The sequence below is a fragment of the Babylonia areolata genome, chromosome 5 (assembly GCF_041734735.1).
Source record: "Babylonia areolata isolate BAREFJ2019XMU chromosome 5, ASM4173473v1, whole genome shotgun sequence".
Classification (NCBI taxonomy): Eukaryota; Metazoa; Mollusca; class Gastropoda; order Neogastropoda; family Buccinidae; genus Babylonia; species Babylonia areolata.
In genome coordinates this window covers 49,024,276-49,041,254 of record NC_134880.1, presented here as the reverse complement: position 1 = coordinate 49,041,254, position 16,979 = coordinate 49,024,276, and the positions used below count along the sequence as shown (strand labels likewise).

Below are 16,979 nucleotides of genomic sequence, written 5' to 3'. Positions count from 1 at the left end.
GACTCATGTCCTGACCTGTAAGCTCTATATTATCTCAAATAAGGAATGGTCACTGATGTCCTGACCTGTAAGCTCTGTCTTATCTCAAATAAAGAATGGTCACTGATGTCCTGACCTGTAAGCTCTGTCTTATCTCAAATAAAGAATGGTCACTGATGTGTCCTGACCTGTAAGCTCTGTCTTATCTCAAATAAAGAATGGTCACTGATGTCCTGACTTGTAAGCTATGTCTTATCTCAAATAAAGAATGGTCACTGATGTCCTGACCTGTAAGCTCTGTCTTATCTCAAATAAGGAATGGTCACTGATGTCCTGACCTGTAAGCTCTGTCTTATCTCAAATAAAGAATGGTCACTGATGTCCTGACCTGTAAGCTCTGTCTTATCTCAAATAAAGAATGGTCACTGATGTCCTGACCTGTAAGCTCTGTCTTATCTCAAATAAAGAATGGTCACTGATGTCCTGACCTGTAAGCTCTGTCTTATCTCAAATAAGGAATGGTCACTGATGTCCTGACCTGTCAGCTCTGTCTTATCTCAAAGTAACGTGACAGCCTATCATCAGCAGTAGTCAATGGATTAAAGGTTGTCAGCTTAGAAACTTTCCACCTTCTTCTTCTTCTTTTTTTGTCCCTTTCTTTTCTCCTGATTTTATTGGTAGTGAATCTGTGTACATACACTTCTTAGTTCTGGGCTTTTACATGTAAGACATTTTGATGTCTCAATAGTTTAGGCTGTTGACAGATGTTGGGGTGGATTTGGGGATCCTTAACTCACTCAGTACGGCTAGACCTCTCTTCTCCTCTACACAGACCCCTCGGATGTCCAGTGGGTGTCTGAATGACCCAACCTTTAGCTTCCGTCATCAGAATTGTGGTATTCTCTGTCAACATTCACCTCTTCAGTATAAGCTTGCAATATTTTGATGGTGGTAATTGGGATGAAACGCTGTTAACGTCGTCCCTTTCGCCGTTCGTATGGAGAGAGTTAATGTGTGCATAATTGATCCTGTGCATGAGCATACATATACAAAGTAATACCACAAAGAAGGTACAACAATCACACATAAAAAGAACAATGACAAATAAATAACATTTCTTAAATTGATAAATTAATAATACAAAGCATACATCTTTAAAAAAAAAAAAAAAAAAAAAAAAGAAAGAAGAAATAAAGGCATAAGCCACCGCTAGGTAGTTAAACTCAACTTACCTGCATCAATGAGGGGCAACAGAGGTTGTTAAACTCATCACTATCAATTCAATGAAGGGCTGCAGACATTAAACTCACCACTATCAATTCAATGAAGGGCTGCAGACATTAAACCCATCACTATCAATTAAATGAAGGGCTGCAGACATTAAACCCATCACTATCAATTCAATGAAGGGCTGCAGACATTAAACTCACCACTATCAATTCGATGAGGGGCTGCAGACATTAAACTCACCACTATCAATTCGATGAAGGGCTGCAGACATTAAACTCACCACTATCAATTCAATGAAGGGCTGCAGACATTAAACTCACCACTATCAATTCGATGAGGGGCTGCAGACATTAAACTCACCACTATCAATTCGATGAAGGGCTGCAGACATTAAACTCACCACTATCAATTCGATGAAGGGCTGCAGACATTAAACTCACCACTATCAATTCAATGAAGGGCTGCAGACATTAAACCCATCACTATCAATTCAATGAAGGGCTGCAGACATTAAACTCACCACTATCAATTCAATGAAGGGCTGCAGACATTAAACTCACCACTATCAATTCGATGAGGGGCTGCAGACATTAAACTCATCACTACCAATACGGGGCTACAGAGCTCGTTAAGCTCATCACCGTAAATGTGCTACAATGTACAGGTGCTTTAAGTGCACAACTTACTTGTCTCCGTGGATGAAGGCAACAGGCACGGCATAGGCAGTCAGCATCCTCTCCAGATGACGAAGCATGGTCACTATGCTGTACAAAAAATGTGAATATACATACACATGAGAGTGCATGCATTTGTACACACAACACGCATGCGCGCGCACACACACACACACACACACACACACACACACACACACACAAAGAGGGGTGCATGTACAAGCAAACACCAGTGCCAAACAAGACAGAATACCGACTTAACACACATCAAAGTTGTTGGGTTGTTGTTTTTTTTAAACCACAGTATACCCATTCAGCCTAAATCAAACAGTGCTGAACAAGATGGTGTGCCCACCCTCCCCACGACAAACAGTAATAAAGAAGACAGTAAACCCACTAACCCCATATCGGACAATACAGATCACCCATTTCATCCACACCACAGTATCAGACAATGCAGATCACCCATTTCATCCACACCACAGTATCGGACAATACAGATCACCCATTTCATCCACACCACAGTATCAGACAATGCAGATCACCCATTTCATCCACACCAAAAAGAAACCAGCAAAACAGAATACCTGTCTTTTGTCCTGTATGCATGGAAATATTGATGCATCCATAATGCTTAAACCTCTGTCTCCAAAACTATTTATTACCTCAATTTTTTTAATGGAATTTTTCCTTCAACTGTGCAGGATAAACAAATATGTTGTAAACTTTTGGAAGAAAAGAACCTTCATTGCAATCAAATAACAAAAAAAAAACAACCAACAAAAACAAGACAGTATACCCCCATGAAAGAGTGATACATAAGATGATGTTGTACCCACCTTCCAAGACAGTATACCCACATGAAAGAGTGATACACAAGATGATGTTGTACCCACCTTCCAAGACAGTATACCCACATGAAAGAGTGATACACAAGATGATGTTGTACCCACCTTCCAAGACAGTATACCCCCATGAAAGAGTGATACATAAGATGATGTTGTACCCACCTTCCAAGACAGTATACCCACATGAAAGAGTGATACATAAGATGATGTTGTACCCTCCTTCCAAGACAGTATACCCCCATGAAAGAGTGATACATAAGATGATATTGTACCCACCTTCCAAGACAGTATACCCACATGAAAGAGTGATACACAAGATGATGTTGTACCCACCTTCCAAGACAGTATACCCCCATGAAAGAGTGATACATAAGATGATGTTGTACCCACCTTCCAAGACAGTATACCCACATGAAAGAGTCATACATAAGATGATGTTGTACCCACCTTCCAAGACAGTATACCCACATGAAAGAGTGATACATAAGATGATGTTGTACCCACCTTCCAAGACAGTATACCCACATGAAAGAGTCATACATAAGATGATGTTGTACCCACCTTCCAAGACAGTATACCCACATGAAAGAGTCATACATAAGATGATGTTGTACCATCCTTCCAAGACAGTATACCCACATGAAAGAGTGATACATAAGATGATGTTGTACCCTCCTTCCAAGACAGTATACCCACATGAAAGAGTGATACATAAGATGATGTTGTACCCTCCTTCCAAGACAGTATACCCACATGAAAGAGTCATACATAAGATGATGTTGTACCCTCCTTCCAAGACAGTATACCCACATGAAAGAGTGATACACAAGATGATGTTGTACCCACCTTCCAAGACAGTATACCCACATGAAAGAGTGATACATAAGATGATGTTGTACCCACCTTCCAAGACAGTATACCCACATGAAAGAGTGATACACAAGATGATGTTGTACCCACCTTCCAAGACAGAATACCCACATGAAAGAGTGATACACAAGACGATGTTGTACCCACCTTCCAAGACAGTATACCCACATGAAAGAGTGATACACAAGATGATGTTGTACCCACCTTCCAAGACAGTATACCCACATGAAAGAGTGATACATAAGATGATGTTGTACCCACCTTCCAAGACAGTATACCCACATGAAAGAGTGATACATAAGATGATGTTGTACCCACCTTCCAAGACAGTATACCCACATGAAAGAGTGATACACAAGATGATGTTGTACCCACCTTCCAAGACAGTATACCCACATGAAAGAGTGATACATAAGATGATGTTGTACCCACCTTCCCCATGTCAAACAATAGTGCTGCTTGAAGGCCAGAAACTCTGGCTGGGTGTCCCGCACCTTGCCGTGCTGAATGGCAAAGCGGTGACTCAGAGACTTGAAGTCACCGCTGGCTGGAGTGGTTGGTGGTGGCTGTCAGGAAACAGTGATCATACTGGAGTTGTTTTTGTTGTTGTTGTTGTTGTTTGTTTTGTTTTTTTAAAGGGAAATCATACATTTCCATCATCTGGGATGACTGGAGTATACTGAGTCTATCAGTCACACTGGAGTTATTATACATCATTTACGGTGAATAGTGATTATAGTCATCCTCATCCACATCAGCATCATCATCTACATCATCATATACAAGACAAACAAGACAGATAATGTATCAAGTGTATATCAACACCAATATCATCAATCATCATCAACATCACCATTTCATCTTATAATTAATCAATTAATTAATACATTGACTGATTGGCTGATTAATTAACAATAACAATGTAATAATGTAACAATGCAAAAATTATAATAATATCAAAATGTATTAAAGTTTTCAAACCTGCTCCATCAAATTCAAGTGAAAGCTATTTGATTTGGTTCTTGTCAATTATGAGTTCATTAACAAATGCAAGTAATGAACTATATGCACTATTTAAAAAAGAAAGAAAAGAACAACATTTCTTTCCATAATGATTTGTGTGCAGCATGAGGTTTCAGCATTGGTGCTTTGTATCCTTCACCTGAAAGTTTCAGTAAGCATATTTTTTGGTCATATCTTCCATTGGACCCATTACAAAAGACTGAGCTGAAGTATATTTCAGGTTTTTACTTAGCAAACTGATTCACTACACAACTAAATCTTTATATGCACAACTTGAGTATATTTCACACATCAACAAAATTCTTGCTTGTTCAAAAAATAATAATTGATCACTGGTAAGAAACTCAAATATTCCATGTAAAATATAAAAAAAGAGAAGATTATATTTTTTATCTCTTTGATGAGAAATTCAAATTCATTCCTTGGTCGCTGATAAAGTCACTCTGTTGGTCTGTCTGTCTGTCTGTCTGTCAGTCCATCTGTCTGTCTGTCTCTCTTGAATTTCAATGGCACATCACATTCAGCTTATCAGGGTTTTTTGAATACACAGAGGATAAATCAAGTATACCACATACAAAATACATTGACAGAGAAATGACAAACTGAGACATGCAGGTGAAAATAAACCACCAGGTAAACAAAGCATGCTTCTGTTGACCAACCTAAAAACCAAGCTGAAAAGACCAACAAAAGAGGCAAATAGCTCCTATTTGATAGTTCAGAAGAAGAAAAAAAAAAGATGTAGAAAAGGATGATAAAGAAGGAGAAAATGGGAAAAAAAATCATATATAGAAGGCAAAGGACAAAAAAGAAGAAGAAAAAGACAAGAAGAACAAGTAGAGGCAGAAGAACAACCATAAACAGAACAGAAAGAGAAAAAGAAGAAGTTGAAGGAGGAAGAAGAGGAGAGAGGAGGAGAAGAAGTTGGAGGAGGAGGAAGAAGAAAGAGGGGGGTAAAGCAGCCCATCACTGCAAGAGACTACAAAAACTGTCCCTGTAAACTGTAATTAACAGTTCACACACACATTCATTTTGTTCCGTTATTTTCTGCATTTATGGAAAGGAATGCACCAAACTGTTCCAGAAGAAAGCTTGTGTTGGAGTCCCGCGCTGCAGTTCCTCTTCTTCTTCTGCGTTCACTCGTATGCACACGAGTGGGCTTTTACGTGTATGACCATTTTTACCCCGCCATGTAGGCAGCCATACTCCGTTTTCGGGGGTGTGCATGCTGGGTATGTTCTTGTTTCCATAACCCACATGGATTACAGGATCTTTAACGTGCGTATTTGATCTTCTGCTTGCATATACACACGAAGGGGGTTCAGGCACTAGCAGGTCTGCACATATGTTGACCTGGAAGATCGTAAAAATCTCCACCCTTTACCCACCAGGCGCCGTCACCGTGATTCGAACCCGGGACCCTCAGATTGACAGTCCAACGCTTTAACCACTCGGCTATTGCGCCCGTCTAGCTGCAGTTCCAACATTCACGTGTATCTATATCTGAGTTTTGACCTGTATGCTAGATTTTTTTTTTTTTTTTTTTTTAGCCAACCATGTTCCATTTTTGCAGTGCATGCAAACTGGGTATGTTTTTGTTACCATAAACCCACATACACACACACCAACATGGATTACCAGGTCTTTAACTTGCATATTTGGCCTGCACATGTATCTGCACATGAGGGGAATTGTGACACTGTTATTAATGTTGCAGGTCTGCATGTTTGCAGACATGGGAGATCAGATCACCAATTCATACAAGATTAAACCCAGGATTCTCAGAATAAAAGTCCAACCCTGTTTTGACCATTCAGTTATTGTGGATATATTAATGGCTAAAATAAATTATGACTGAAGGTACTAAACAAAAAATATGCCTTTCAGCAATAGCTATGTCAAAAGAAAATAGCCATAAAAAGTACTGTAGCTTGATATTAATTACTAGTTTAATAATTACGAACTATTGATACTAACTCTAAATAACTATAATAACTATTGCTACTAATTAAAAGCTGACAAACCACGAATACCAGTTGACAAAGAAGAATCCTCAATAATACTCATAAATACTACCTACAAAGCAAATTTATTATTTTTGCTTCATGCTCAATTCTAACAAGAATAAAGAAAGAACGGAAAAGAAATGCTATTAATCTATCACCATGCATTACTATTTTTTCGTTTTCTTTCTTTTTATATATAGCAAACATACCCCCATCCCACCGTCACCCCCAAAAAAGACAACTGCTCAAAGAATGTGAAGCATGAAAAAAAAAACATGCCACAAACAGCAAAAACAGAAATATGAGGTAACCCAAACCTCTCAACTTCTTAACATAATTACACAATATAAAACAAACAGACACACTGTTATGCTACTAACAAACATAGTGTATTCTAATATGATGTTACACAACAAACAAACATTACCATAAATGTTAATTGTAAGCCTTGACTCAAGATAGCTTACATTACACATGAAATAAAATAACCTTAAGTAGAGATCCATTTTTTGTTTCCCTGGAAACAATTATTTTACCAACATACCGCTTAAAATAGTCACTGACTAAATCTGTGAAAGCTTACGTAAATATAACCCTAGAGAAAATAATTCTGCTATCACATACCTAACATTCCTTAGAAAACTAATGGCCTTTCTTCCATATAACAAACATTCCCTTCCTTCAAACACAGGTACAGGCAAGTACATGACACCAACATTCAATGTGTATGTGAACTTGAAGGTCATGCATTCAGATATCATGCTGACATTCAACAAGGACGAAGAATACACATCACAGAACATGCTCAAAACTAAGGCATGTGGAAAGAGATGAGGGGGAGATACAGATCTGTATAATACCAGCCCAAAGATGTTGAAATACATGTACTACAAACAAAAAGAGATCAAAGAACCCAGCAATATATGTTAGCAGGCGGAAGTTAGAACATTAGTGACAAAGGTAAGAAAAAAAAAGTGAAACCTGAATCATTGGAAGTGTCTGTAAATATGAATGGAAAAAAAAGTCTTTACATCTTTTTCATATTTTCCAACATTGTGTTCACAAAATAATGCTGTGATAAAAATTTCAAAAAAAGCTGAAAACAAAACAAACACAAAAAACAGGCAAAGCCTTCAAGACTCAATCACATACAAGACCTTCACAATTTATCCGATAAAATCATAGAACTGAATGAAAACAAAGCGAGGCATCCGCTCTGAACAGGACAGATTCTGAATGGCACTTCTGTACACGAACAAATGTGGTCGTAACTTTTCACCTCTGACCTTGACTTTCAATACATGGTTATCTGGCTTTAATGAGGAAAACTGTTCCAAATTTTAAGATATCTGGATGCAAGACCAAGGTCCTCTGCCATGTCTCTCTGGGCTCCAGTGCCACATGCTGGTCCACTGATGATGGCACAACACATCGTCTTCCTCATATCCCAAAAGACAACCCTGATGCATTTTAGACGTTTCACCACTCAAACTTTGACTTCATTTAACAGAGTTTTTACTTTTATTATGAAGAATTAGCGTACAAGGTTTCATGAAATTTCTGCTTTTATACAGTCTTCATGGTCAGCTGCATTTTCATCAATATGAACTGAACACTTGTGAATAGAATAGGATGGAAGATGTGTAGTCCTTCAATGGTTTGCTGTGTTGTGACCCCGACATTTGAAATGTATAATTCCCAATGATTTCAAGCTCTCACTAGGACCAAACATTATACCAAGTTTGATGAAGACTGCTGCATTGTTTGAGCTGCAACTGGCCCACAGTTACATTGTTTTGTTGTTGTTTTTTATCTTGTCACATTATGAACTTAACTTTTGATCTCTGACCTTGAGCGGCAACACTTTCAAGGAGGAGAAATATTAGAAGAGATTTAATCTATAACCTACCAGCCTGCAAAAGTTGGCAAACACAATCACTGACCAAACTTGTAACTTCCAAGAGTATTTTCTTTCAGAAAACATTCTTTCACTCAATATTCTTCAATACATTAAAGAAGCAACAACAAAAATCCAGTCAGAATGGCATGGATCATGCTAAAGCAAAGTGCAAAATTCTTGTTCTTATTCTGAAAGGACAGTGTGAGCTTGACAAATAGCACTTAACGTGATGAAGAAAAGTCTTTATCTACTTACACTCCAGTCTGGGGAATGCAAATGAAATGTAAAACGATGAACATAACATTCACTTACACACTGGGATATGCTGTGATATGGGGGGAGGAGGGGTGAAGCTAATTAAGTGAATGTCAACATGATGTATCTATTTTTAAACATTTTGTATTTGTATTTTGTATTTGTATTTGCATTTCTTTTTATCACAACAGATTTCTCTGTGTGAAGTTCGGGCTGCTCTCCCCAGGGAGAGTGTGTCGCTACACTACAGCGCCACCCATTTTTTGTATTTTTTCCTGTGTGCAATTTTATTTGTTTTTCTATCAAAGTGGATTTTTCTACAGAATTATGCCAGGAACAACCTTTTTGTTGCCATGGGTTCTTTTACGTGTGCTAAGTGCATGCTGCACATGGGACCTCGGTTTATCGTCTCATCCAAATGACTAGTGTCCAGACCACCACTCAAGGTCTAGTGGAGGGGAGGGGGGGGAATATTGGCAGCTAAGCCATGATTCGAACCAGCACTCAGATTATCTTGATCCCCAGGTGGACGCGTTACCTCTAGACCATCACTCAATGTTAACACAATGTATCTTTTTTTTTTTCAAAGTTGTTTTAAATTTTATTAACCCCTTTACTGCTGCTGACAAGTATGTTCATCACTGAAATGCTGTCACTTCACTGAGGTTCATGCTACACTGATCTTATTTTACCAAGGTTCAGCAGCCAAAGAGTGAAGAGATATGGATTTATTCCAAGGGGACATCAGCAGCCTCCCTGTAGATTTGTAGCTCCAAAGACAACAGTGAGAAAAAGATTCACACATTCATATTAAACAAATGTGTCTGCGTCTGAGTCCTTTATAAGCACTGTTTTCTCACACAGTAAATGAAGAAAATTAATATAGGAATATATATAAATCATCAAGCAATGTGGATTAAATTTGCAAAGCACATATATGAAAAAATAAGTTGATAAGTTAACTTTAAATAATGGTGTTCAACACCTTCACTGCAAACTGTAAGTGTTTTTTGATGCACAATACAAACCAGTCAAGAACCTTTATTTTTCTTTCTTTTTTTTCTTTTTTTTTTTTTTTTTTTACTATTATGTCTTCTCTACAGATGACAAACCAACAAAAGAAAAAGGCAAAAGCAAAACCATACTCTTCAGATAATATACTTCTTCAGTTCTGTGCACAGTTGAGTACACTTTGCTCTTCATTCATTTATTTTCATTTTTGTTTGGTTTCTGTTTTCTTTTCTTCATCCATCATGTTTGAAGAGAGAGGACTTGAGTTTACAATCTCTTCTCTATCTGAATCTTTGTTATACAGCTTCTACTGTGAGTGTCCAAGGCTAATGACTAAATGGTAATCTTGGCTGCAGGCCATGTTTTTGTTGTTGTTTTTTTTTCCTTTACTTTGTGGAATAGTACCCCCACTATCTTTATGTCATCTTGTTTTCTTTTTTAGGATTTCTTTTTTCTTTATCTTTTTTCTTCTTTTGCTCCTGTTCCCAGGAGCTTGTCAGAAGCTGCCTCATTTGCTCTCAGAATCATTATATTATGTGTCAATGAAACACGCCTTGTAAATGCATACGTCTGTGTGCATAGTTTGTACACATGTACAGTCTTTTGTACACCTGTATATTTTTTTGTGTGGACAGTCCTTTTCTGTTTAGACTTTCTGTCACTTTTGTTTACCTGGGATCCATTGACAACCTCTTCTTTTCAACACAACAGTTACAAACCAGCAGACTACATCCTGATCGGAGAAGAACACATAGGCCAGGATTTTCAAATTATAGAAAAAACATCAGGTCTCGAAAAAAAAAAAATATATATATATATATACTGGTTCATACATCAGCAAACATTCACATAAGACTGTGACAAACACTACATCCAGTCAACTCACCAGTGGCTGAAGGGGCATTTCAAAAGTCTTCAAAGTAGCTGGCGTTTTCACAGGCCCGGACAGAGAGGAAGATGCTCTTGTTTTGGCGGACATGGTTCGAGTCTCGGGGGTGACGGCGGGGCGTGGCGGTACGGCAGGCATGGTCTCCAGAGTGTTCTCTGCTCCCTCCCCTGCTGACCGGCCATTGGTGTCGTAGTGCAGACTGGACAGTGTGGTAGCCATCTCTGTGTGGGGGACAAAAGGCCAAGCAGCTGTGAAGTGACTGTGATGAGAAATGTGCCGTGGGCCGGACAGGTGTGACGGAACGTTTATGTGCATGCACGCATGCAGGCACATGTGCGCACATACACAGAAACACACACAGACACACACTCATATTCACACACACAAGATACAGAGACACACACACAACTACACTAACACTAACATGCTTATTCATACACTGATAACACAGACACACACACTAACGCTAACATTCTTATTCATACTCTGATAACACAAACACACACACTAACAAACTTATTCATACATTGATAATATAGACACTAACACTAACACTAACACACTTACTCATACACTGATAACACAGACATACACTAACACTAACACACTTATTCATACATTGATAACACAGACACACACTAACACACTTACTCATACACTGATAACACAGACATACACTAACACTAACACACTTATTCATACATTGATAACACAGACACACACTAACACTAACACACTTGATAACAGTCAAGTGAGCGCAAAAAATGAGCACTGGTCATGCCGACACACATATTTTTGACAAATACTGAAAGCAAAAAAATTCAAATCAAATAGTACAATCGTCCAAAGATTACTTGCTCCATATCTTTTAACATGCATATTTCTAAGAACCGCTCATTCCACACAGGTGCTGAAGGTTTTTACCCGACACTGGTGTTTTGTTCTTGTCATCGGGATCATGAAGGGTGATGGTCCTGTGGCGCACAGGTGAAGGGTCAAGGGTCAGCTGAGCGGCGGGCGGAATCAAGCCACGCTCCATCAGACTCAGGATGCCTTTCCGGGCATCGTCCTCAGTGATCGGTGGTGGGGCCAGCTGTTCAACACGCGTTTGTTTGTATTTGTATTTGTATTTCTTTTTATCGCAACAGATTTCTCTGTGTGAAATTCAGGCTGCTCTCCCCCACGGAGAGCGCATCGCTACACTACAGCGCCACCCTTTTTTTTTTTGTATTTTTTCCTGCGTGCTGTTTTATTTGTTTTTTCTATCCAAGTGGATTTTTCTACAGAATTTTGCCAGGAACAACCCTTTTGTTGCCGTGGGTTCTTTTATGTGCGCTAAGTGCATGCTGCACACGGGACCTTGGTTTATTGTCTCATCCGAATGACTAGCATCCAGACCACCGCTCAAGGTCTAGTGGAGGGGGAGAAAATATCGGTGGCTGAGCCGTGATTCGAACCAGCACGCTCAGATTCTCTCGCTTCCTAGGCGGACGCGTTACCTCTAGGCCATCACTCCACATAGTGATGATAACCCAAAAAATATAAATGTTTGGTAATCGGCTTCATCTCACATCTATGCAGTTGTTGTTCTTTTAAAACTATATCAGGATACAGTTTCCATTGTATATCTACAGCTCACTCAAATGGTAACATATTAACTTTTAGTTGTTTTCATGTGAAACAAAATACATCAATAACAAAATATAAAGAAGAAAAAAAAGGAAAAAAAGGGAATAAAAAAGAGAGAGAGAAAGAGCCTTCCAGGGCTGCTGAAACTATCCTGCTCATTTGCAAAACTTTTATGCATCCTCATTTCTCCTATAAAAAAAAAAATAATAATAATAATAAATCTATGCATGTCATGCTTAATGTTAAAACATAGTATAATACATGTAATTCTTTATAACACTCCACTCGTTCTTTTTTTTCTCCTTTTTGACAATCCGTTTTTTCTTTTTCTTTTCTTTTTTTTTCTTCCTTTTTTTTATCTTCCTCATCATGTACACCATTTTCAGTGGCATAATTGGACCATGCTATTCTTTCCAAGGCCCGCATACATGGCCACACCCAGGTTCATCTGCCACAACTCCAACATCAGCAGCCGCTCCATTTGAGGAATGTGCATGTTAAGCTTCCCTTTAGGTTAAAAGGTTAAAGGTCTCATAGCTTTTTACAGACGTTTTGGCAGTGAAGTCATATTCACTGCATCAAGAGCTCGACACATGGGGGCAGGGCCAAATCTTCTCCTTCCCCTGCTTTATTTGAAACTGATATCAATCACTGACCACTGAACAGATAACACACACTGTAGTACCTGAGGGTCAACCCGGTTAGCCTTTGGAAGGACTGTCAAATGATCCACAGTGCTGCCCATGATAGGCTTCAGTGTTGGCTGCACACAGTCATCACAACGAGCACCATGAAAAGAGCAAAGCATGCATTGACAAGAAAGAATATGAAAATTTGCTCGACTTCTTTTATGATTCTTGGTTTCAAGCAAGTCTCCTGATTTGTTCGCGCACACACATGCATTCATGCATGCTCGCACGCACGCGCACACACACACACACACACACATACAAGCACACAAACACAATCACATACATTCATTTGTGCACACAAACCAGCAAGCAAACACAAACACACACTTACAAACACACACTCACACACACACACACACACACACACACACACACACACACACACACACTGATGCACGTCACCTTCATTGGTTTGCGCTCATTGATGAGGGGAAGCTGAATGCCAAAGCTCTCCTTCATCACGGGTCTGTTCTGCTGGTTCTGGGGGTTAAAAATGGCTCGCAGAGTCCACTGCTGATGGTGCTGTCAACAAACAATCACAACAATCTACAATGACGTCCCCTGACATGGTGTAATACACTATTGTAGATGTATTGTCTCATGTGAGACGCTTAGAGCCCCCAAAAAAGACACTAAGTTTGCCATACACACACGCACGCATACACACACACAAACACACAAGCACGCTTCCATGCATGCATGCACGCACACTCACACCCATCTACAGACACGGACACACACAAAGAAACACAAACACACCACACAGACACAGACTCAGACACACAAACACAAACACACACTATAAATATATTTTAGCACAGTGTTGCACATATTGCTTTTATCTGTTTGTTAGTGTCCGTAATTCCTTTGATGCGTTTTAACAACAAATAAATCAAGTCTTTGAGAGTCTGAGTCTTGAGTCACACACAGACAAACAGACACACGCACGCATACAAACACATTCATCCACACACACACACACACACACACATGCACGCACACATGCACGCACGCACGCACACAGACACACACACACTCATCCACACACACATCCACACACACACACGCATGCACAAACACACACACACACACACACACACACACACACACACATAAATTCTGGACACCCTATCCCTCTGTCAATAACCCACCCTCTGTCCTGGTGTCATCCCCTTCATCTGTGTCCGTCGGGCAGGAAGCTTCACACCTGGGGGGTGTGGCTGCCTGTAGAACACAGCAACACACAGGTATGATTATAAGAATGTGCACTAGCACAGTCACAAACATTCTCTTTTTGAGCACACACACAAGAATATGTGCACATACACATAAAGAGTGCATATTTCAAGCACATGTACAAGCACTGGTGTGCATATGGGTTGTGTGTGTCAGTTTATGTGTGTCTGTGTGTGTATGTGCATATATTCACATCCATGTACATGAAATGCATGCATGTGTGTGCGTGTATGAGTGTGTGCATTGGTGTGCGTGTGTGTGTGTGTGTGTGTGTGTGTGTGTGTGTTCTTTAGTTTAGCATCTTTTCACTATCAGTGATATCAGATGTGTGTGTGTGTGTGTGTGTGTGTGTGTGTGTGTACATATGTATGCATGCATAAGCATGTAAATATGATGTTTGCCTTTGAACAACATTCATGTAAAGATCTGTTGCTATTTTCCCTGTATACAACCAAGCAAACGTACATGCCTCGGTGCCACCACTGCATAAAAGTATATTCACATATTCTTGCCTAAACACATGAATGCATACTGGCATATATATATGTAAAAGCTTGCCATCAAGATAAAAGGAGCATGACATGGAAGGTGTCACTCATTCACCTCATCATGTAGGACGGCCGGTTAGGTTCCATGCCCTGAAGATCCACTGTGCTTTCCATGGTGAGGTAAGCATCATCTCGAGGCATACGGTCTGACAGAGGAATGGTCTGCACTCGAGTGTTGAGCCGATGGACAACCTCCTCTGTCTTCCTCTGGGAGAGGATGGAAATATCATTTCATGATGTGGATGATGTTAAGTCAGTTTTGTCTCTTACATAGGGTTGTTTTGGGGGGTGTGTTTTTTTTATTGATGTGTGAAAAGACTGAACTTATGGTTTTAGTTCTCAAGATTTTCAGTCTTTTCAGTCTTCTTAGATAAGCAAGAAAGACTGATACTAGTATTTATTATCATCTTGAATTATTGAATGGTATGCATCTTAGCTACAACATGTATAAAGGACACGCATGAAACATTGTAGATCATTTTATTCATTAACAAACATGAATACTCTCTCTCTCTCTCTCTCTCTCTCTCTCTCTCTCTCTCTCTCTCTCACACACACACACACACACACACACACACACACACACACACACACACAGAACAATTCAGTGTTCTCTCTCTCTCTTCTTTCTCTCGAGTTCTAAAACACCCACCCACCACCCATCCCCACACACAGAGTCTAACTCTCCTCATATATACAGCCTACAGCCCTGTTGATATGAGAACAATCATCTGCATAACACATAATATGTGTGTTAGCAAAGACAGGTACTGACCCTACCCCCAACAGTCCTTTACATCTTCATCCTATCATCCTCAGGTTTTTGCCATACTCTACACAAACCCATACAAAACAAGCACCTGCAGTCCTTCCTCCGTCTTGGAGAGCGCATTCTCGAAATCAGAAATGCTGATCTGTCCATCCTTGGCTACAAACCGCTCTCTCAGCTGCCTCAGGTCTTCTTGCACCTTAGAAACAAATAACTCAATAAGAATTTCACAAAAAAACAACAACAAAAAATAAAAAGCACTATTGTTTTATAAATTTTCGGTCTTTTGGTGTGTATTTGGGGGTGGGGGTGAGGGGAGATCAATATTCATTTTTACTGTTTAACCAGTATGGCTTTTGCCATATAAGATCAATCAACACATGTGGTAATTGATAAACTTGCAACAACAACAACAAACAAAAAAAAGAAAAAAAAAAAAAAACACCAGCAAAAACGGCTGCAATTTTTGCATTTTGAATAGACCAGTTATATTCTTAGTGCACTGAATGTATGGGTATTTTTTTCCTCCATTCTGATGGAAAAGTGCTGAGCATAATGGTAATGACAGGACAATTTTTCTGTATTACAGAATAAATTTATCGTGTTGTCAATAACAGTCAGATTGTGATAACATTGAAGAGTTCCTTCCTTACAAGTTTCCAGTTTGATTCTCTCATATTTTCTACAATCCTGAGTTCCAAAATATAGTCAAATATTTCTGCATGTGCTATTTCTATCCTGTCTGATGTATATATTGATAAATGTGATGATCTGAAAATACACACAACATTACATATAAAATAAATAGTCACATGTGCATGCATACTGCATGTGCACACAACACACACACACACACACACACACACACACACACACGATTATATATTAAGATAGGCAAACTGAGAAGATGAGAGAGCGCATCAAACAGACAAATGCATAAACACACTGCACTCAAGAAGTGATTTTTTTTTTTTTTTTTTTTTTTTTTGACCTACTTTGAAACTGTCGTTTACTAATTACATCTGAAATCTAGCTGCAATGTTCACAATATAATAGATGTGCAATCAGAGCTTCTTCTCATCACAAATGTTTTGAGCACCTGTCAGCACTTTGCAACGGGAAATGGTTGCAATAATTCACAATGATTCACAATGACACCCGGACAGACAAGAAGGCAGACCAAGAGCACTTACTTTCACAAGGATTTGCCCCACATCTTCGGGGCGAGTTTCTATCTCCGTCATGGCGAATACTGGGAAAATATGCCTGCAATAAAACTGGACGGTAACAAATGCAGAGAAAGTTTGCTTCTAATCATAAACCCGGGTTTAGCTTAGCGCGGTGTCCATTGTTGACTGAACGCCTTCCGCCATGACGTTCCTCGGCAACAAATGAAACAACACGATATGATGACGTATTT

At 39.3% G+C, this 16,979-nt stretch overlaps 1 protein-coding gene across 2 annotated transcripts in view; it reads right to left on the bottom strand.

The window, feature by feature from the left end:
* The window catches only part of LOC143282124 (IQ domain-containing protein H-like), a 44,560-nt gene extending 27,628 nt beyond the window's left edge, over nucleotides 1-16,932 (bottom strand). Inside the window, exons 1-11 of one of the 2 annotated variants that reach the window (XM_076587640.1) lie at nucleotides 16,753-16,932; nucleotides 15,651-15,758; nucleotides 14,846-14,997; nucleotides 14,158-14,230; nucleotides 13,409-13,528; nucleotides 13,000-13,077; nucleotides 11,610-11,778; nucleotides 10,683-10,906; nucleotides 7,612-7,629; nucleotides 4,034-4,167; nucleotides 1,896-1,973 (exon numbers count right to left, since the gene is read on the bottom strand). In XM_076587640.1, coding sequence (XP_076443755.1) covers nucleotides 1,896-1,973; nucleotides 4,034-4,167; nucleotides 7,612-7,629; nucleotides 10,683-10,906; nucleotides 11,610-11,778; nucleotides 13,000-13,077; nucleotides 13,409-13,528; nucleotides 14,158-14,230; nucleotides 14,846-14,997; nucleotides 15,651-15,758; nucleotides 16,753-16,803 — 1,205 coding nt within the window. In that variant the 5' untranslated portion in view covers nucleotides 16,804-16,932. The remainder of the gene's footprint in view (nucleotides 1-1,895; nucleotides 1,974-4,033; nucleotides 4,168-7,611; nucleotides 7,630-10,682; nucleotides 10,907-11,609; nucleotides 11,779-12,999; nucleotides 13,078-13,408; nucleotides 13,529-14,157; nucleotides 14,231-14,845; nucleotides 14,998-15,650; nucleotides 15,759-16,752) is intronic. The other variant, XM_076587641.1, reaches the window with a different exon arrangement.
* Nucleotides 16,933-16,979: the final 47 nt, after the last annotated feature.